The 22,671-nt window shown below is 29.3% G+C and overlaps 3 protein-coding genes across 4 annotated transcripts in view; 1 reads left to right on the forward strand and 2 right to left on the reverse strand.

Moving 5' to 3' along the window:
• Window positions 1-2,113: 2,113 nt before the first annotated feature.
• On the reverse strand, window positions 2,114-4,116 carry LOC136985311 (uncharacterized). The gene is made up of 2 exons (XM_067282562.1): window positions 3,016-4,116; window positions 2,114-2,191 (listed from the first exon to the last, which is right to left on the reverse strand). The coding sequence occupies exons 1-2, from the start codon at window positions 4,114-4,116 to the stop codon at window positions 2,114-2,116; spliced, it is 1,179 nt and encodes a 392-aa protein (XP_067138663.1).
• Window positions 4,117-4,192: 76 nt separating this feature from the next.
• On the forward strand, window positions 4,193-12,604 carry LOC136985312 (uncharacterized). Its single transcript, XM_067282563.1, has 2 exons — window positions 4,193-5,293; window positions 12,542-12,604. The coding sequence occupies exons 1-2, from the start codon at window positions 4,193-4,195 to the stop codon at window positions 12,602-12,604; spliced, it is 1,164 nt and encodes a 387-aa protein (XP_067138664.1).
• A 7,541-nt stretch (window positions 12,605-20,145) lies between these two features.
• Window positions 20,146-22,671, reverse strand: part of LOC136985345 (uncharacterized) — a 41,176-nt gene continuing 38,650 nt past the window's right edge. For both annotated transcript variants that reach the window (XM_067282613.1, XM_067282612.1), the window contains exons 5-6: window positions 21,228-21,362; window positions 20,146-21,165 (exon numbers count right to left, since the gene is read on the reverse strand). In XM_067282613.1, coding sequence (XP_067138714.1) covers window positions 21,003-21,165; window positions 21,228-21,362 — 298 coding nt within the window. In that variant the 3' untranslated portion in view covers window positions 20,146-21,002. The remainder of the gene's footprint in view (window positions 21,166-21,227; window positions 21,363-22,671) is intronic.

Here is a 22,671-nt window from a genome sequence, read left to right on the forward strand (position 1 = left end):
TACGCGTTAAATAAGCACGACTGTTCGAATTCAATTTCCAGTCGTCACGTTTGTCCAAAATTGCAGTTTACTTTATATTTTACAAGTAGAATAATAAATTAATAAATATAAATATTTATACGAAAAAAATCCGTTTTTAACAAATAAGAATTTTTACGTGTACAATTTAAATAATGTATAATTTTGATATCTTAGTAAGTTTCAAATTTGAATAAACAAATAAATTCAAATGATTTAACTACTTTTGATATTTTCAAAAATACAAAATTAATATATTATATATTAAATAAAAGAAACTATAGCGTAACACATAGCTACGTGTCTTGCTACTTAAAAAGCGAAACTACGTTTTAATTGCATATTGTCATTTGTGATTGGATAATTGGAAGGAGCATTATATTTTCATGCGTAAAATTAACCTTAAAATTTTAACTACAACGTATTTCAATGCGTTTTGTGTGAATTTTGTTTTTCAAGCAGTCCTCATTTACCTTCCACCACTTATTAATTGAACATTCAAAGTTTATTGTTGTTATCTATTATTTTCTCATTTTTTCGAAATGTGAGCGATAAGAGGGCTTTTTTTTGCCGGTTTTGTCTAGTCCCCCCGATATATTTGGGAACGACCACTCTCGAAAAATTTCTGGGATTATTCACGCGATGGAATTCGATCCCGGATCCCCAAGCTGATACTTTAACAAGTCGGCCATCTAGCCGTTCTACTACGATTTATTTGGAAAAATGTTTATCTTCTCAACTGCAAAGTATAAAACTTTTCTCTTTTTGAGAATTTGTGCATGTAATTAATGAACTGTTGAAGATAAATTAAAGAATTTTGAGACTCGTGCTACCAATAATTGATACTATCAATTATTTTTTAGTAATTTAAAATTTTAATATTATTTATAATATTTTCTATTTTCTTACACAAAACAATATTATAAAATTGATTTATATATAAGAAGAAAAAATAATCACGCATCGAGTTTTTCAAATTAAATTTTATTATAAAATATGTTTTATTCAAAATAAACACTAAAAAGTGAATTACGAGTATAATTATTTTAGCATTTATGAATTATTATCTTTACACAGAAGTTACTTTCGTGTGATAAAAAAAGACTTTCCTTCGATGTTTTATTTCAATAGCATTTGTTATTGTTACGATGTTACAAAAGACATAAATCTTTTCGCCCGTTTCAAAATATTTGGCTAGAAAGTTTTTCTTAGAAAATAGAAAAATAAAACTGTATTTTTTTATTTTTCTAAGTATTTATTAAGAATACATAAAATGATAAAATATATTTCATTTTGTAAGTTTTCTTTTCTGAATTAATTTATTTTGCTCTTTGTTATTAAGGTTACTTCTCCTACATTAAATATTAATACTTTTATCTAAAGTATTATTTTTGAAAGCTAAATTAATATATTTATCTTTTAGAAATAGAATAGAATATTTTTAAAATTTTAATTAAAAATGAGAATTAATACATCTGAATGCATATATATTGTACAGTATCACTATTTTTTTATTTCATAATTTTATCTTCTTTGCGTGAGAAATTTCTGATACATTGCCGAGATATAAATATAAACTATTTTAGTTTTGAAGTAGAAATTTTAAAATATTTATAAATTAAAATTGTGGCCGACTGAAAATTTTCCCGAAAGTACAATTTGTTCCAATTGACGTTAATTAAATACCTCATCTGCCAAATATAAGTTCAATATAAAAGATATTTTATCTAAATATTAATATTGATGAGGGATAAATTGAAATATTTAAGATATTTTAAATTTTTCTAAAATAAATGTTCGAAAACTAATTGTAATTGCAAGTAACTATTTGATTAATGAATCTATATACAGATTCGGGGAGGAAAACGAATACCACTTATTATGATCATTCCTCGTGGACCGTGAGAAGTTCTATTTCGGCTCGTGTTTAGATTAGTTATAGAAAGAATGAGCCATCAAATATATTGAAAAGTTAGTTACTGATTGCATTGCTGTAACGTCAGGAAAAATAGAAAGATGAGTGATTAGACTTGGAGAGAATTTAGTGATTGACGCTTGCAATACTGAAATTTTGACAGAGTGAATAATTAAAGATTCAACCTAAACATTTACGGTTTAAATGATCTCTGATAAGTCTCTGTAAGGTGAGATGGTCATAATCTGGAAAAGATAACTGTAAATAAAAATCGTTTTCTTTATTTTAAAATTCTATTACAGGAATTGCATTGTAGCACTGTACTTAATTGCATTGCAAACGTTTAATTGCATTTGCAATGCAATAAGCGTATCTTCAAGTACAGTGAAATGGGTTCGTGTACAACAAGAGCATCTTGAAGCACCGGATATGCCGAGCCCATACCTCATCCCCAGCCATCTCACTGTGGACCTGATCGAACCCAAGATGAGCCTAAAAAAAGGCTCTCTTACTAGGAGTTAAAAAGAGTTAAAAATGAAAAAACTATGGGATAAATCAGAAGAAAATATATTTTTTTCTAAAATGTAAATGCTAATGCTAAAATTATGGGGATATTTAAACAAAATCTAACACCTTATCTTCGCTGAGAAAGTTTAATTTTAAACAAACGTTTTCAGCCTATTCTATAGGCCATCATCAGGCTAAAAAATCGAATAGTATCGTTCCATAAGAACGAATACAAATATTTAAACTTTAAATTAACAACGGATTAATACAAATATTTAAATTTAAAAATAACAACGGATTAAAAGATGATACATAATAAACTAATAACGTATAGAATTAAAAACAAAATAAAAAACAAAATAAAAATCAAAAATAAACTCAGAAAAACTTCTAAACACAAGCATAGAACCATAAAATAAACATGTAAATTAAGAGTTCCTTGCAGAGTTCTTAACCATATACTTCCAGGCCGATGGAAGGCCCTCAGCGTCCCTCGCATTTATACACGCCCCTTCCAGCTTGCTCTTGTAAATCTCTATTTTCTCAGCGGTCCTCGCCAACGTTGGGGAGCTCACGGGTTTTATAATGTCCGCTTCATCCCATTTAACTATCGAGCTTTCGGTCTGAGCCATTTGGGATAGTACCGTGGCGTTGGAGCTTTTTCTGATGTTATACTTGTGCTCCTTGAGTCTTACACTCAAACTCCTTGTCGTAACGCCGATATAATCTTTCTTAATTCCTAGCTGTGCGTTCTCGTATGGTATCCTATACACACCCGCTTTTTCTTCCTTCCTAATGCTATCCTTGTCATTCCTTAAAATCTTATAAAGGTTCGGGGCTCTTTTCAGAATTATTGATGTCTCATTGCGGTTCGCAATTTCTTTCATAATGCTTTTGGCATATCTGTTATAAGTGAATTTAGTGATCTTAGCGGGACGTTGTTTAGAGCCTCTTGCTACGTTCTTCTCGTACCTTTTAACCATTCCTGTTATTGCGCTTTTCCTGTATCCTAAGGTTTCGGCTACCAGTAGAATTCTGTTAATTTCCTTTGCTCTGTCCATAACGTTATCACAATATAGAAAGGCCCTTCGGATTAGAGCCCGGAATGCCGCCATCTTATAATGATACGGATCATTTGATTGCGAAGGGATATAAAGCGGACTGTGCGTTGGTTTAACGTAAACACTGGTAGATAAATGCCCGTTCTTGAACTGGATGTTGATGTCTAAAAAATGAATTGTTACGGAACTTTTCTGTTCTAATTTCAGTTTTAGGCCGTCGTTATTACGATTGATGCCTTCAATGAACTCATTAATCTTACGGTTATTCTTCCATAATATAAAGATGTCGTCTACATATCTTTTAAAATATACTATATCCTTACGGAAGTCAAACAAAACTCTTTTCTCCAGCTTTCTCACAACCAACTCACATAGAATTCCTGAGATTGGACTTCCCATTGGAACCCCTCTTTTTTGCCTATATGCTTGTCCATCATAGCTGAAGATAGATTCGTAGCATATCAGGTTAGCCAGTTCTACTACTTCGTTGTTGTAATGTAACAATTCAGGGATTCTGCTGAACAATAATTCGAGTAGTGCTTCCTTGCATGATAGAATTCTTATGGACGGATATAAGCTTTCATAATCTAATACCGTTCCTACTTCATTTTCCATTAACGATATGTGTTGAATTTCCTTAGTGGCAGAGGATCCTGGAACTGTGGTTAAGGAAATTCAACACATATCGTTAATGGAAAATGAAGTAGGAACGGTATTAGATTATGAAAGCTTATATCCGTCCATAAGAATTCTATCATGCAAGGAAGCACTACTCGAATTATTGTTCAGCAGAATCCCTGAATTGTTACATTACAACAACGAAGTAGTAGAACTGGCTAACCTGATATGCTACGAATCTATCTTCAGCTATGATGGACAAGCATATAGGCAAAAAAGAGGGGTTCCAATGGGAAGTCCAATCTCAGGAATTCTATGTGAGTTGGTTGTGAGAAAGCTGGAGAAAAGAGTTTTGTTTGACTTCCGTAAGGATATAGTATATTTTAAAAGATATGTAGACGACATCTTTATATTATGGAAGAATAACCGTAAGATTAATGAGTTCATTGAAGGCATCAATCGTAATAACGACGGCCTAAAACTGAAATTAGAACAGAAAAGTTCCGTAACAATTCATTTTTTAGACATCAACATCCAGTTCAAGAACGGGCATTTATCTACCAGTGTTTACGTTAAACCAACGCACAGTCCGCTTTATATCCCTTCGCAATCAAATGATCCGTATCATTATAAGATGGCGGCATTCCGGGATCTAATCCGAAGGGCCTTTCTATATTGTGATAACGTTATGGACAGAGCAAAGGAAATTAACAGAATTCTACTGGTAGCCGAAACCTTAGGATACAGGAAAAGCGCAATAACAGGAATGGTTAAAAGGTACGAGAAGAACGTAGCAAGAGGCTCTAAACAACGTCCCGCTAAGATCACTAAATTCACTTATAACAGATATGCCAAAAGCATTATGAAAGAAATTGCGAACCGCAATGAGACATCAATAATTCTGAAAAGAGCCCCGAACCTTTATAAGATTTTAAGGAATGACAAGGATAGCATTAGGAAGGAAGAAAAAGCGGGTGTGTATAGGATACCATACGAGAACGCACAGCTAGGAATTAAGAAAGATTATATCGGCGTTACGACAAGGAGTTTGAGTGTAAGACTCAAGGAGCACAAGTATAACATCAGAAAAAGCTCCAACGCCACGGTACTATCCCAAATGGCTCAGACCGAAAGCTCGATAGTTAAATGGAATGAAGCGGACATTATAAAACCCGTGAGCTCCCCAACGTTGGCGAAGACCGCTGAGAAAATAGAGATTTACAAGAGCAAGCTGGAAGGGGCGTGTATAAATGCGAGGGACGCTGAAGGCCTTCCATCGGCCTGGAAGTATATGGTTAAGAACTCTGCAAGGAACTCTTAATTTACATGTTTATTTTATGGTTCTATGCTTGTGTTTAGAAGTTTTTCTGAGTTTATTTTTGATTTTTATTTTGTTTTTTTATTTTGTTTTTAATTCTATACGTTATTAGTTTATTATGTTTCATTTTTTTAAATTTAAATATTTGTATTAATCCGTTGTTAATTTAAAGTTTAAATATTTGTATTCGTTCTTATGGAACAATACTATTCGATTTTTTAGCCTGATGATGGCCTATAGAATAGGCTGAAAACGTTTGTTTAAAATTAAACTTTCTCAGCGAAGATAAGGTGTTAGATTTTGTTTATATAATTTTTGCTGGGCACGTTTTATTTATGGGGATATTTTTACATAAAATTAACAATATTTTTATAATTCAATCACCACCAAAATTTATGGCATTTACACCAGAATATTATGTTTAAGAATTGAAATAATTTTGGAACACATTTCTTTTTAAACATAATAATGAATGCAGAAATATTATTTTATATTAAGCCTCTATACTATCAGAAAAGAAATCAAGAAAATGATTTATTGTTATGATTAGATACTTGACAGATAATTGCATATCGATGTAATAAATATTGTCATGTGCTTCCAAATTCGAGTTTGATCAGTCCTATAATGATTTTACGTGAAGAGATCATCATCTTCTATTCTTCATTAATACCCGTTACGTACGTATTAGATTCGTCCTTAATGAACAAAATTATAACTTTTCGTTATCTTTAGCGTCCACTCTTATACTCTTGTCGGAAAAATAAACATATTAATTTAGTCTATATATCTCAGAACAGCGTGACACTTAATATACAAGCAGAATATTGTATTCTTTATTCAATAAAACAATTAAAAAGCAAAAATTTAATCTAAATTAAGCTAATCCAAAAACAACAAAATAAACTATTAAGTATTGTAAATGTTTTGCACAGAAAATGATTAATATGACATGTAGTTGCCTCATGCACGCACACATACTGCACAACGATTGCTCATCCTGGTTAAAACATTGTTTATTGGCTTTCTCGGGAGAAAAGTCCATTCTTGAACAAGAGCATCTCGAAGCTCCTGGAGTATTCTTCGTGAAAACTGACGAGATGCAACACATCTTCACATGCCGCACATACGGATATTTTCTGGTGCTGATATATTCACGTGCTGGTCATTCAATGCGACGGATGTCTTCACTGCCAAGAAAGTCATAGACAAGTGCAGTCCTGTGTGCTTGGGCACTATCATTCATGAAAATGAAATCTGCACCCACAGCAACTCAGAAAAATCTGACACGAAATTCCAAAACCTAATCGTTGTGCCTTCTTGCAGTAATGGCCCCTTACAAAAAGTGGTGATTGATGCGACCATTAAGTATAACGCCATTTTAGGCCCTAATACCACCACCTACAAATAGGTTTCTTTTCACAATATTCATGGAACAGAATCGGATTTTCCCTCTCTTTTCAGTTCTAATTCGACAAGAATAATTTTGTAGACCATACCCGAACTTCTATTTACGGATTGGACGAGTAAACTTATTTTTTGGACAAGAATGTATATAAAGTTGTGCTAATAATAAATGGATATACGCACGTGTCAAAACTTTTTTAAATAATTTTAGCTACTAAATAAAATCAGGTCAATTTTAAACGAGAAACTTTCTAAAATTGACTTTATGACCTTATGGGAAAGCATTTTCTTACCTTAATAAGAAAACTGAGTTCGAATCGAATCTGTTATGGCATTTCATAAGCAATTCCAATTAAAGTATCATTCTCTATTCCTAAAATATATGTTATCCAGAGATTGTAGAGCAGCAGTGGCGAATCCATGATTCACGTGACAATTTCAAGGTACCCGACGATTTGATAGATTTCAAAACTTTGCATATGTAAAGCAGTATCCTAACGCTGTCGTGAAAAGCTTTAAAAACCACTACTGTAATTATAAACCTCAGATAGAAAAATGATCACCAAATAAGCAGCAGATTTCACATTACACTGCACTTTAACGCACTGCACGAAATATTTGTTTGTTGTTACTCTCTTTTCACTTATATATATATATATTTTAAACTCTTTCCGTCCTGTGTGCACTAAGAAGGCCACTTTTAGCAAGCCCATTATGAGTTCAGCCAGGCGACCGGGTGGTAAGAAACAGGAGCCGACATATCAGGTCGCCCCATTGTGGGCATGGCCGAACCCATAGTGGGATTTCTAACAAAGTTTATTGTTTATTTGTGAACACGTTTTGTTATTTTTCAATTACTCGAATTAAATATTTGATCCGCAATTTGGAGTTAATAAATTTCGTATTGAATTTTCACCTATTTCAGACAAAAGCTTGCCATCGCTGGTCTACAGTCTTCGACCAAAAAAACAATCTAATAAATTAAAAGTCATTCTAAACACCATAAAATAATAATTACAAATAATATTAAAAACTTCAAGTTTATATCCGTATAAATCTTTAATTCAACTTGAAATTGTTATACATACACACAAATGATTAAACTAAGAATTTCCTATTCAACACTGTCTGGAGCGAAATCTTATGAATGCATTATAGAACTATCGAGTAACTTACTGTAAAAATAATAATGCCAATCTTATACAAGCAATAGATAGTTGAACACGTGCATAACATTATTCGATACTGCTTTAGTTAATAAAGATTTTTCAATATAAAAATAGAAATGCAGGTTCATTTATTAAGGAAAAAATTCTCTCAACACGTACTAGAGTAGACATAGAAGTAGGTTGACGGCGCTTCTTGAATTGCATAACGCTAATGACGAAAATCAAAATTAGTTTCTGTAAGTATATCTTTCACATATTCTAGAAACGTATTCTACAAATCTTTCTGCGCAATAATTTCTTTAATTCATGTGTCAGTCCATCGGAAAAACCTAATTATAATCACTAAGTTCGTTAGAAAATTCTATACGAAATACAGGTATACCTCGAGTTACGTCCAATGGTGATATTCAACGGGTTCGCACAGGTTCGGCCGAACCCGTTGGTAAAATTTTCAGTTTTCCGAACCTTGTTAAACACACGGAACATTTCTCAGTGGTTTTGATTTTTTTTTTTTTAAATATATTAAAATATACGGATTATACTCTGTAATACTACTAAACTATAGCCTTATACCCCGTTCGCACCGAGCATTTCAATCTAGATTGTGAGCAAGATCAGGGACTATGTCTTGGTGCGATCTCTCTCGACCGTTTCAATCTCGACTGAAACGAGGTTTAATCGCGATCGATTCAAGAGAGTTCTTGAAACTAGATCCAGTCATAACAGAGATCCCACAATCCCACGCGTGCAAGATAATACAAGATGGCCGTGGAACACGTGTCGGGCTATGGACAGCGAAATAAAAAGGATATTGTATTACGAGAGATGATGACATCTGTTTACTATTTCTCTGCCTAAAAAAAAACAAAAAAAAAAGGTCGACAGCACTAATATACTATTGTTACCTGGTCTTCACCGAGGGCTCGTTACGTTCCAAATACGCCACTGATTATTAGATATATCGCAAGAAAAGGTGATGTATTTATTTCTAGCCAAAACTTCCATTTCGTTTGTCAGTGATTGTCAGGGAAAAATTTTCTGCTAGCGAACCCTTTGTTAAATATTTCGAATATCACCACTGGTTACGTCGTTCCCGATTATACGTCGTTTGTCAAAAAAGTATATGGAAAAATAAAAATCAAGTTTAAGTCATTTTATTCGACTTTACATCCGTCCGCCACAAATATTGAAGTCGTAATATCACTAGAAAAGCGTTAAAAGCACATAAAATCATATTAAAATATGTACATTTACAGTAAATGTTAGTATAATCATCATAAATCCTAGAGAACGAAACATGAAAACATCTGTGTTTCTGTGTTGTCGTCTTATTTAGCGGTCTTTAAGTGTTCATTATTGGCGTTTCCTCCATTATTGGCGTTTAGTTACGACGTAAGTCGTAGTTTCGACTTACGTCGCAACTACACAAGTAAATTACACAAGTACACGTAAGTACACAAGTAACGACTTACGTCGCCCCTCCTGGAACCAATTACCGACGTAAGACGAGGTATACCTGTATTCTGGTAATGAATTTTCAATCAAAAATTTAAGGCAAAAAAAATTTAATTTTATCTATAGAGAAAAGTTTTCTAATCCTATACATTTAGATCTAATACTCAGAAAAAATCCAACAACGAGTTGCTTAACTTTCCTGGCAACATTTGGTGGCGCCATCTGTTATCATATTTTGTTTTAAAAACTTTATATTTTTAACTATTATAAAATGGCAAAAAGCTTAATTTTGAAGGTAGGGATGGATTTTATAAAAATTTTAAATGCTAATAACGAGTAAAATCGTTACTAGCATTTTCGACCCTACTGAAGATACACACGACCCTCTTTATCTCCCCCACTCCCTCAACCTTTATTCATCAAAATTTAACAGCATCAATCACCCTAATACACAAACCTCCCTGCAAAATTTCAGAAATTTTCGACAAAAAAGCACAGGCGTTATTAAGCTTCAAAGAGGGTGAGCAAAATCATGCCCCACACAATCCATGCACACAGAAAAAACACTCAAATGTTTTTGCATTTCTCGACGTTTCAAAGTGTCCTGAGTCCAAAAATGTAAAAATCTCGGAGTCATCTTTTGACCGATCGCCAAAAGATGACCCCACTTTCCCTCTGTTATATATAACAGCCGGAAAAGTAAAAAGAGAAAAAATGAAAATGTATCTATGAAAGAAACGGAAAAAATCGAATGTAAAGAAATGTATTCTGCAATGACGATTTCTCAACGATGTCACGTTCAATCCGACAGCGAAGCCGATATCTCTGTAATTTAATGAAGCTGCTTAGAAATACAGTATATCGTACTTAACATGTAAAAGCCAGAAAAGAAATCCCACTCAGGCCTACTACAAAACTAATACCACGATGCCGACAGTGTATTTGATATCGACATTTCAATATTATTTTGTTTACGGGTATTCTATCAAATATATATTGAGTAGTAACGTAATAGTGTCGTTTTTCTTTGAAAGATATTTACTGTATATAGTCGATTAGGTCTTGTATACTAAATGTCATTACTACATTACTACAAGTTACAGATTTCGTTAGGCCTACATACATTTATGAGTTGAAATAATTGACCACCCAGAATGAATATGGGTGAGTCGAAAAGTTTTTCACGATGTTCATTTACTGAAAATATTTCATTGTGTTTACTTATATGAAACCATACAACTGAACACAACGTATAAATTTCTTACACTCGATTATCTTTGTTTCATTTCGTTCTTTCTCTGTTCTTTCTGTTTTATTACTAGTTACAACTTTCCCATTGATATCGATAAGTGTTGTGTTGGGAAGTTTTAAAATTAGAACATTTTTTCTTCGTAACAAAAATAATTCATAAAAATTATATTAAGTTTTATTACAAATTTCTTCTGAGGATAATAGGCCTACATCACGAAAAATTTTCGTGAGCTCTTTTGTATGATTTTTATATAGCGAGATGAAGTTTCTTATTAAAAAAAACGAATTTTAGTAAATAAAACAATTTATCTATTATAGTATTATATAAGTATAGTTATAAAATGATTAATTTTAATAATTAAATATATTTTATAGTATATAATGTTATATTTAATTAAATATATATATACAGGTAGAATATAATTTTGTTTATTAAAATAATAAATATGCCAATAATACAAAAATGGGTTTTCATTGCATATAGATGGTATTGGTTGTATACAAAACAATTGACCAATGCGCATATTGTTTTGCTCACCTAGGAGCAAAACTGCTTCTAGTTTTTCTCTTTTCCGTAAGTTTACTGACTACGGTGATTTGTGATGAAGTTTTTTACGTTTCTATTCTTTTTATTTCTTCTTTACTTTGAAAATTAACTTGTGTATTTATTAACTTATCATTAGAATTTCTAAATCCTAAAAAAGGAAAAAGATGTTTAAATAGAATATAATAAGCGTTTAAAACTTCCAATCTGTTTTGTTCTCCCGTCCTACTAGTATAGCACCTAAATTGTCGTTTCTGATTAGTATTTAATTATTGTTCTTATAAATATTCTGATGCACGTATTCTGCATTATACGCATTTTGCCTAATAATTTACTATTTGGAGAATATACAGCTATAAAATTTCTTTTCCTTTATCAATAAATATTAATAAAGTCTTACAACGGATATATCTTAAAACAGGGTTTTTAACCTTTTTTGTTTCATAGATCCCTTTTCTAGTCAGATGAAGGTCACGGATACCCTTCTCAGAATAATGTTTTTAAAGGTATAAAATAAAATTACAAAAGAAACCAGTTATATAGAAATACATTTACTAAAATAAAACAAACATGATATAGTAATATACCTTGTATATCCTCCATACTGAAGAAAACAAACAAACAAACAAAAAATTAAGGTACCTCGGGAAATTAAACCTGTGTCCTACTGTTTCTTTTTCCGATCCATTTGATGACATTTTATCACTCCAGATTTTCCTTAAACCCAGAGATAGCCAAAAATTATGTTTGAGGATATAACTACTTTGATTAACTTTCCTGAAATTTGCATTGCAGTGTCATTAAAAGCGTATAAAAATTAGATGCTTACGATTATTTCGTCAGCGGGACAATTCGGGATATTTTCATCAGGTGAAGTAGATATGTTTTATAGAGAAGTAGAGTCTGGCCAACGATCAATCAAAAAGCGAAAAGAGAGCGATATCAGTGTAGTATTGATTCACCCATGAAAATTCTTGCTGGACATTGTGAATGACTGGGTAAGTCGGTTTTTTAATACAAATGGAACATCCATTTCATAAGTAGAAAGTTTTCATATAAGAGTATAAATTATTTTTTAAATATGTTACTGTATTATATTGAGTGGAGAAAATCCACAGCACCACAGCAACCTATGCTTATAATAATGATAGTAAGTTGCAGTGTTTCGGCTCAGAAGGCGGAATGGCAACTTGTGCCAATACTGTCGCAAGTTATGTTTTGTTTTATTTTACTTTATTTTTATTTTTGTTTATATTTATTAAAACTCCTTTAAAATAGATAAATAGGCTACAAGCTGCGTGGTGCATCATTTTCGTGAAAACATTAGAATTTGATGGTTAAAATATGTAAAATTACAATATAATATATCGCGAAATAAAATAATTTCTATTTCAAAATAAGTTTAATAAATAAAAATGTTAAATATGTTTTGTAATAAATTTTATATAATGAATGGCAAAATTCCTTTCAGTGTTGACATCGGTTGTTATTTTATGATATGTACTGTATAAACAATAAAATAAAAATTGATAAATTAACATGTAAAATTTACGAATCTTAGAACATTAATTTCCTAAAGTCAACTTGTACGAGTTCTATTCACTCAAAATGTTTTCCTGTTAAAGATTTTCTTAACTTTGTGTAAAGAAAAGCCATTAGGAACTGTATCGTAGAGAGGAATAGAACGGATGCTGCAGAATAACGATTCCTAGTTTAAAAGGAAAAAACGGTTCGAGTGAATAGAACTTGTACAAGACGAATCGAAGAAAATTTTGCCATCTCCGAAAGAAGATGATTTTTCTAAATGTTTCCCGAATTGCCGAAAGTATATTGAAAGTTGGCGTGATTATTTTAAAAAATGCTGAATAAATTTCTCTAACCTAACATCATTTTTGATTTTTCTCACCCTTTCCTGGAACTTTTCAACGCGCCTTGTACGTAATTGATTTATGAAAATTTATGAGTTAATTTATGAGTTTCAAAACGAAGAAATTTATAAGAAGAATAGAAATTCGAGAGAATATATGTACATATTTTTCGTTTAATACATTAAACTATATTATTTCGAAAATTCTGATGTAGCAGTCATTTAAAAATTAATTAATTCTTCACAGGAGGTAATTCTTGATAAGAATTGCTTTCATAATTCATTTGACGAAAGCAATTCTTATCAAGAACATATATATATATAATTATTTATATGCATATATACTTGATATATAATATTTTTAATTCGCAGGAAGAATTTTAAGGTTATAGTATTTCTTATTTGGTTTATTTTTTTTTTAATATTTTTAATATTACTATTATTTTTATTTTTAATGTTTTTTAATATTTGTTTTTCTTATTTGTATTATTTTCATTTGTAAATATCATTTATAGGAGTTACTTTAAATTTTCGTGAATAATAAAATTGGAAAAGAGAAATATTTTTGTTTTCATTGTTTCTATAATAATGTTTCAAAACAAATAAACTACAATACAAAAATGAATAGAATTTCCTATACAATATTAAAAGTTCTATTCATTCAATAGAATTTTTTAAATAATTAATATAGCATTTTGATAGGTTTTTTAAACAATTGAAATACTGAAATCTTTTATTTTCATTTTAAATACAGTACAACAAAATTGATTTTATTATACATTATTTAAATATATATATACTTAAATAATGTATAATAATGTGTATATATATATATATATATATTATATATATATATATATAAATTAATAGAGATATAGAATTCACTAGAAAGTACTAGAAAATGTTATTCTCTTAATATAACAATATAAAAGGATAATAGAAAAATATAATAGAATTTGCAATGTATTGTAGAATAGAATAGAATTTCTCAATAGAAAACGTAATGTTGACAGTGGAATAAATAAATTTTTTAAACAAATTTACAAATAACTAGCAATTATTTTATTGTGACATCATCACAATGCCGGGCTGCAATGTTTAATCATATTTTTAATTTTTTAATTTCCACCTTCAAATTAGTAGTGTCTTGCCCCTGTACATCATACTTTTCCTTTAGAAATAGAGTCATCTAACTCCTTTCGGGGAAAAATTTTTCCATATTTGGTCTCAGCTTTCATCTATCTAACTCAGTTCTCGAGATTAAGGATGGACAGCCGAACAGATAAACAGACGACAATGAAAATTTATAAGCTTACAATTTTTTCAAGTTGCAGCCCAATAAAAAAATGCAATTATATTGAATATATATACAATATATTCTTTCTTATTTGGCCAATTTAAATACAGTTTGAGATTAGTGATAAAAATATATAAAAATATAACCTTTTAAAGAATTTTCGAAACATTTTGTCTGGAACAGTTTTGACATCCGAAATTCAGTAAAATAAACATTTTCCTCCCCCTACTTATTAGCTTAAATCGTAATAGTCGAAATAAAATTTATTCACAACTAAATTAGTTTAAAGTTTATATTTAATATCTTGACTTCGATCTATTAAAGAAAGTTTAAAAGAATATTTTATCTGTAAGTATTTTAAAAAATTAAATTTAAAATCTTTAAGAACATTCCACGCTTTTATAATAAGTAGATTTATTAGTCCAATGATTACTTTAATAAATTTGTGCTGTGTAATTTTTATTTAAATCTTTTGTTATATCTAAAATACAATTGAATGTCATTTCTATTTTTATAGAAATTAGAAAAATAAATTTAGATTTTACAAAAAATAATAATAAAATAAACTCTAAAAATTTATTATTAAGTTAATTTAGTCATATATTTATTTTATAATAAATCTTAATGATTCTTGATTTTAGAAAGGCATATTATGACTCATTTTTGTTATTTATATTTATTACTAAATTTTTAAGAAATCAAAACAAATAATTTTTTGCAGTTTTCGAAAATATTTTTTTCCTACCTCTATTTGTATAATAATAAATTTTTTCCTACCTCTATTTTCATGTAATTATTATTATTATTATTATTTAATTCCTATATGATATTTTCCACTAGGATTTATCCAAGATGAAGGAATCTTTAATTTTCTTCCAGTCAATCCAACAATTTCTCCATCTATTGCCTCTACTACTTTAGATGTGTCAACATCTCCTGCTCCTGACGCATCCATCATGTCAATAATTTTTGGCTTTCCATCACTAGTTTTCTGCAATCCAGGTGCACCAGGATCAATACCCGAATCGAGAATACCGATAATTACTCCCCTACCATCGTATTCGGGATTTTTGCTAAGAAATGCCGCAACACCCGTTTCTCTCTTCGGTAACAAACCCCACACAGGAAAATCAATCTTATTATCATTTGCCATACTAAACAATCAAAATTTGATGGGAAAAAAACGAATCAGCAAATAAAAAAATTTATATTCGTAGGTTACACAAGTAATTTTTAGACGACACAAACTGCATGCATAAAATATAATAGAGTAACAATGTGAACGATCTCATGCACCAATGTCTGCGACGATGATAACCCACGGCGATCGGAATGATAATGCTGAATTTCGAAAAAATTTTTCATGTAATTATTAATAATTGCATAAGCTATTATTTAATTAATTTCCTCTTAATTTGTTATTTCGCATAGCTCTATTCTTATGTAAACAGAGAAATAAATTAATTTTTTTTTGTCATTACAGTAAAACTTTGCTTCGTGGCTACCTTAGTTAAGTGACTACTCCCGAAATTCCCCCGTTAAACTGCATAAGTTTTAATATAAATCAAATTCACATTTAAATGGCCAAAGTAGGAGTGTCAAAAAGTGACATTTATACCCGTTTACGTGGCTAACAGAATAAGAATCCATGCATTCTTAAATTCAACGTATTGTTTAAAGAGCTTTAAATAAATTGAGCTTTGTTGCTATAGTTTGCCCAGATCCGTCTGACAGATGACTTTCAAAGAAAATAAATCTTATACTCCGCAATTTAAGTTATCTCTAAGATTTAGTAAGAAAAAAATAATTATATATTTGTGCAATTTTTACATAAAATCTGACTGTATTTTATTTAAAAAAAGAAAAACCATAACTATATAAATCGACGATGATCGGTGTACGTCATTAATACGTTATTTGCAATACTCCACGAAGAAATAGATCAGCGGATATGATGTAAAAGCCGGTTTAATTATTAACATTTTTTCGACGCTTGGACACTTCTGATTCTGCATATCTGACTTCTATTTAACGTTTTTTCATGAATGTTCCTGATAAAATGTAGTATTTAAATAAAACCTTTACTATTATTTTATAAACATATTGATTCCGTTTATGGGTATAACCTAATACTGTAATTCTATTTAGTGCTGTACAGTAATTGAATGAATCCTACTGAAAACATTCACTGTACATTGTTCTGTATTTCAATACTCTATTTTTTAGTGTTAATATCTGTATGGAAAATTGAATTACTGTATATTGAAAGTATGTAATCGTATAGTATCGTATTGTGTAAATGTTTTTATTTATTCATTTTTTCCTTTACTTTTATAATCTGTATTGAACTTTTAGCAGGATTCAATACGGTACTATTATTACAGTTCTGTATGTCAATTTTTTCATAATCTTACCTAGTGGAGTTCCCAGATGTCCCGGTTTTCCGGGATTGTCCCGGATGTTTTTCGACTGCCATCTAGAGACAGAGGACTATTCTAAAAACTGTTCCTACAATTAAATATCATTTAAAATGTATTTCTGTCACTGACAGAATAAAAATACATATCTATTGCATGTCCTGGAATTAAAGCGTTCCGATATCTTTTGGAAATAGCTCATCTTGTCCCGGATTTTATCCCCAAGTACCTGAAAACTCCGTACCTAGGTGACCATATCACTTATGTGGCTCGAAGGAGACCACATAAGTGAGGTTTTACTATAATTTAATTATTTATGAAAATAATGATTAAGTGTACTTTCGAAGAAGCTTGCGGAGATTTCTTTCCACTTTCTATATACAGTAGTTTGTAATTAAAATAAAGAAAAAAACCCTGTGTATCTTCTTTGTGTACGAACTTTGAAAATTAATGACGTCAATGGATTTATTTGTTTTCGATTACTTCAGAATATAATAATAGTATTCATATGATATCTCAACTATTTTTAAGAATTTGACTTTATTCTAAATGTTTATTTTTTAAACTCTTTATAATAACAAACTCTCTCCGAATTTGTTGTTGTTATTATTAAGTGCTTATTAATAAATAACCTTTGGAATTGTTTAGTGCAGAGGTGAAAACGTTTTTTTTAATTGGGAGGCCACATTTCATTTCAAAGAGATCTCATAAAGTCATATGTATAGAAACTTGAACTGCATACATATTCATCATACATGCATAAAAAATAAAGACATTTAACTAAGTATATGTATATTTAAAAACTTTATCTATCTAAAAAATGAAAATAAATGTCCGAAAAATTATTTTTATATTGTACCATTTTCAGATCAAACTAGAAACAATACAAGACCCTGGCTTAGTGTTTTGTGGGAACTCAGCAGTTCTAAAGATTATTTATTAATAAAACTATTGTGAAAAAGTTAATAAGCTACATAAATAATGAATTAAATTGTTAGAGTCTTTCTAAATATTTCGTGGAATAATAATAAATCAATTATAGAGATTTAAAAGTAGCATTTTCATTTATTTTATTGTCATTCACCTATAAAATTTCTCGAAAATTAGCATTTGAAATTTTTATGACCGCAACCGAAATGGCTTTCTTGCATAATTTTTCAAAAGATTATATCCGATTATGTTATTTCTAAGCATAAAATTATAAATTTCTTGGAGATTTGATTTAATATCTAGAGAATAGAAATGTATATTCACTTCACGTTCGTCCATTTACTTCTTTCTTAATGCAAAATTTTATGATACTATAACTAAACCGATGGGTTGCTAGATGAACCTCATATCATAAATTCTGTATTACATATACTGTATAATATAAAATTTATTGTTGTATAATATTATATTAATATTTTGTTGAGTGTCTAATAAATATATAGACCTACTATATTATATATATATATATATATAATGTAGTATATATTTATTAGACACTCAACAATTTATTGTATATATTAGGTAATATACGACTAATGAATATAGCTTGTAACAAAATACTGATCATAAATTAACTTATACCTCTTTCTTATCAGCGTTTTTGCAACTTAATTCATTTTAACTATTTTTTTTGCATTTTGGTTAGATTCAATGTACTGTACATCTATACTACAAACATACTGTAAATTGGATCCAGTGCTAAAGACTATCTATAAACTATAGCATATAAACATCCTAACCTCGTATGTTTAACAATTTTCGGGCTAACTATACACAATATTGCAAAATTATTAAATATTGTGAGTATTTGAATATTTAATAATTTGTTAAAGTGAGTTCTACTTTTAAATAATTTTATCATTATTTTGTATGACTTAAATAAGTTGTTGATAATTTGTCATGTTTAAATTTAATACATTAAAAGTTCGTTTTATAAGTCAATGTTATATTAATAGGCTATTAAATTCAATAATACAACATTATTATAAATTTATTTATTAGAACAGATAGGCTGTGTTTAATACACTTAAATTCTATACATTATTTATAGCTTTCTCGCTTAATATGTGTTATACACTAATAGAATGTATTATAGTATCTAAGAAATGTTTAATAAATATTATATTTAGTTAAAAATTTCTTTTTACATATTAATATAATAAAATAATTTGTATAAAAATTAGAATTAAAATTTACATGTAAGGGTGGATATGTACTGTCCAATATGTCTCGGAAGAAAAATTAAATTATTCAAAAAGTATAAATGCTATTAATTTAGTAGTAAACGGACTACGAAATACGATATTCAAAATGTTTGCCTTCAGACAAAATCAAATTCTGTAGGAATTCATAAAATTGGTCAATAATACGTCGTCTGATCTCTGCCGAAATTTCTTTCATTGCATCTCTGATGCACTTCCGAAGAATCTGCAAGTTCTCCATTGAAGAAACAAACTATCTTTAGTTGTCCACACATTGCAAAGTCTAGAAGGTTTAAATCGAGGTTAAACAGGGACCATTCAATATCGCCTCCAGCCTTTTCCGGTGCGCCCAGACCTATAAATCTGGAACCAAATTCCATGTTTATTGTTTGCTTACGTGTACAGTGTGCACTAACGATCCCTCCCTCTATCAAATTCTCAAACACAACTCGTTTCTAACAAACTGTTCAAAAATTACACTGTTTTCCTGCTAGGACAAACTGTACATGCCCCATCCTGTATAAAATAGTAGATAAGCAATTTAACAGTTTTACACTGAACGTTAATAAGAATTTAATGGAAATAATGGCTGTGTTTATTTAATTGTATCTTTCAAAATGAAAATAACTGTAATTCGAAAGTATAAAAAGTCTTTTGATTAGACAGGATATTTTTACAGTGAGATTTTATGAATTTATGTAGTAAAGTTTCTAATTTTGTTTATATCTTTTAGTTTAAAAAGTGTAAATTTAAGTGGAAATGTTTATTACTATCAAATTATGTCTATAAAAGTTTAAATATTAAGTTAAATCAAAATTAAGTGTTAATAATTGAGAGAACACAAGTTACTTCCTGAAGCTGGAATCAAAAGTTATTTTTATTGGCACAGATAGCAATAAAAATAACTTTTATTGCTCTATTTCTAGTTTTTTCACGTTTTCAATGCAATCGTATAAGATCTTTCTTCCTTAATTATTTTTTTCAGGTTTATAATTGACTTGTAAAGAAGATTTCAGGTGTTATTATTCAATATAAATAATATCACAATGTGTACTGCATATAATGTCGAAATATGAAAATGAAAAATGTCGGTGTTAAATTTACATACATTATAAATAAATAAATATTTTAATAGAACATAAAATAAAAATTTTATTACAAATTCTTAATTAATGTTTAACGAGGCTTAACTAATTATCAACAATATACAAAATGCACAACTTCATTCTGTTTCTAAATTGGACGTTTTCACATTTGAACGCTAAACACGCAAGAGATAGTTACATTTACACGGTATCAGATCATTAATTTTGTGGCGTTTAATAATAATGGTGTGATTAGGCTGCAGTAAGCATCTTCACAAATGTGCAGAACTTCTACTTTGAAGCTTTTCGACATTTAAAAAATATTGTTGTAAATTATATATAAATGATCATTCTTAAAACTTTATTAATACGACTCTTTTCTTGATAATATATCGTTTTGCATATACGCAAATCGCTTGAAAAATATTTTATACACCTCAAACTTTGAGGCACGTCATCGATTTCTGCACTCGGCTTTGACATGCGGAAAAAAAAAAATATAGTAAAAGGACGGAAATTCCTTGTAATGCGTTTAAAAACTTTCAATTATTTTGCATTTTCTGCAATTCTTCACGCGTAACAGCCAAGTTTTTTTTTATTTTTTTTATTTTTTTGATATTTTTGGTACGAGAAAGAGCGAAAATATATCATTCTCCGTTTCTCAGGCAGATATGTCTGCTAATAATAATTCTGTTGAAAAACTAATTTGCTCTATTGGATTATCAACCCAACTACTGTATTTACACAGTCCTGAGCAATGCTGGCAGTATATGTCAGATAATAATATCTAACATTCGTATTTGACGAGGACAAGGCGAAAGTCGAGATGTCCTCTAGAATGTTGGACTAGGTTATCTGTTTGCGTATTTCGATCTTAATTTTTAATCTCTTTCGATATGAGTCCATCTGTTAGGATAATTTGGATTGTGCCGTTTATGTGAAGGACGATGAAAATCGTCCGGTCTTTTAGGGCATCTTCCTGTATTTACGTCGAAATCGCCGTATTCGCATTCGGGTCTATGGCAATGATGAATTTCGACGCATCTGGAAAGTCACATAATTATTTTAAAATTTAAAAATCATAATTAATATATTATTTTAAGTACCTTCTTTCTACTTCGGATAACGCCTCTCTTCCTCTTTTAACCTTCAAACAAGGTTTATGGCGATCGAAGCAATCGCAAGTGCATCTTCCATCCGTGTAATTTCTTCTTGCGTACGGAAATGGGCAATCTCTGCACCTGAAATATTTACAATTTTAAATTTAAAATTATAAATTCGAGCAACGGATATAGTTTATAAAAGTATTCACAGTAAAGCTTGTTTTATTTTGAATCACTGAGTTGTCATTGGCAAAGTCGCAAAATTTTCTAACAAGATAACCTTTATATTGGAAATATTATTAAATACAATTTTTGGGAGTTTTCCAAGTAAAAATATATACTTTTTTTCCTTAAAAATATTAATATTTTTATTTCAATCAATTTTTTAAAATATAAACCATATTTTACCCCTATTTTCCTCCACAAAAAATAAATAAAATCAAAAGCTCGAAATGCATATCCTATTTGGACATAATTTATCGATGTACATCTAATGGTTTCCTAAATACAAAATAAAATGAAAATACAAGAAAAATAAAAGATGCAAATTAAATACATTAAACTTAAAGAAAACATCATTATTATCGTCGAAAATTTATATTAACTGCGGGAAAATTCTCGTACTTAAATAGTTGATATCAGCATATATCCTGTCACAGTGTTGTCACCGTGTTTATTTAAAATAAACAAACATTTAAATTTTATATGAATTAAACTTGTTAAATAAACAACATTTTAGTATCAAATATTACAATCTTTTGAGGAAAAATGTGCGATATCATTATTTTAAATGATTTATATTTTATCTCGCATTTAATATTAATAAAATATATTTTAATATAAATAGCTTGGATTATTAAAGTGTAATCCGTATACAATAGATTGCAATAATATAACAAACTGTATATTTTAAAAGAATTGAATATATATAATATACATAGAGTATACAAATTGCAAAATATATTACACATAGTATATTTAAATACTGTCTATATTTAAAAATATTTGACGTTTGAAAAATAAATTAATAAATGCATTAAGTGTTTATTAAACTGTTTTCAACTGTTCTGTTACTTTAAATAAGCGATCAAATAATCATTTTAAATGCTGAATTCAACTTATCAAAACATTATAACTTACATATAAATTTTTAATAGTGTTAATACATAGGAATTTATAGATAGTGTTTCGTTTTGATCTTTGTATATATCAGCATACAGTGAGAGATTTATATTATTATTTATATTTTTGTTTTAATGAACTTATAGGTGAAAGTAGTTTCACAATATAATTGAATAATGTATGTATATAAAATTCACTTTTCATTAAAGAAATATAAAAAAGTTATAGTCGTTATTATAGTAGATTTAATTGAAACTTTTTAGAGTTTTTATCATTTAATAAAATGAAATAAATAAATTATCTGAGTTAAATATTAGTGGTAAAT

This window comes from Centruroides vittatus, unplaced genomic scaffold, assembly GCF_030686945.1.
Source record: "Centruroides vittatus isolate TY-2023 unplaced genomic scaffold, ASM3068694v2 contig_958, whole genome shotgun sequence".
Taxonomy (NCBI): Eukaryota; Metazoa; Arthropoda; class Arachnida; order Scorpiones; family Buthidae; genus Centruroides; species Centruroides vittatus.

Excerpts from the sequence above, each read along its gene's own strand:
- LOC136985311 (XM_067282562.1), bottom strand. The coding sequence starts at position 4,116 with ATGGAAAATGAAGTAGGAACGGTATTAGATTATGAAAGCTTATATCCG. Across the intron at positions 2,192-3,015 it reads AAGCGGACATTATAAAACCC|TTATCTTTTCCAGATTATGA; the intron begins GTGAGCTCCCCA and ends TTTTATTTACAG.
- LOC136985312 (XM_067282563.1), top strand. The coding sequence starts at position 4,193 with ATGGAAAATGAAGTAGGAACGGTATTAGATTATGAAAGCTTATATCCG. Across the intron at positions 5,294-12,541 it reads AAGCGGACATTATAAAACCC|ATAAATAGGCTACAAGCTGC; the intron begins GTGAGCTCCCCA and ends CCTTTAAAATAG.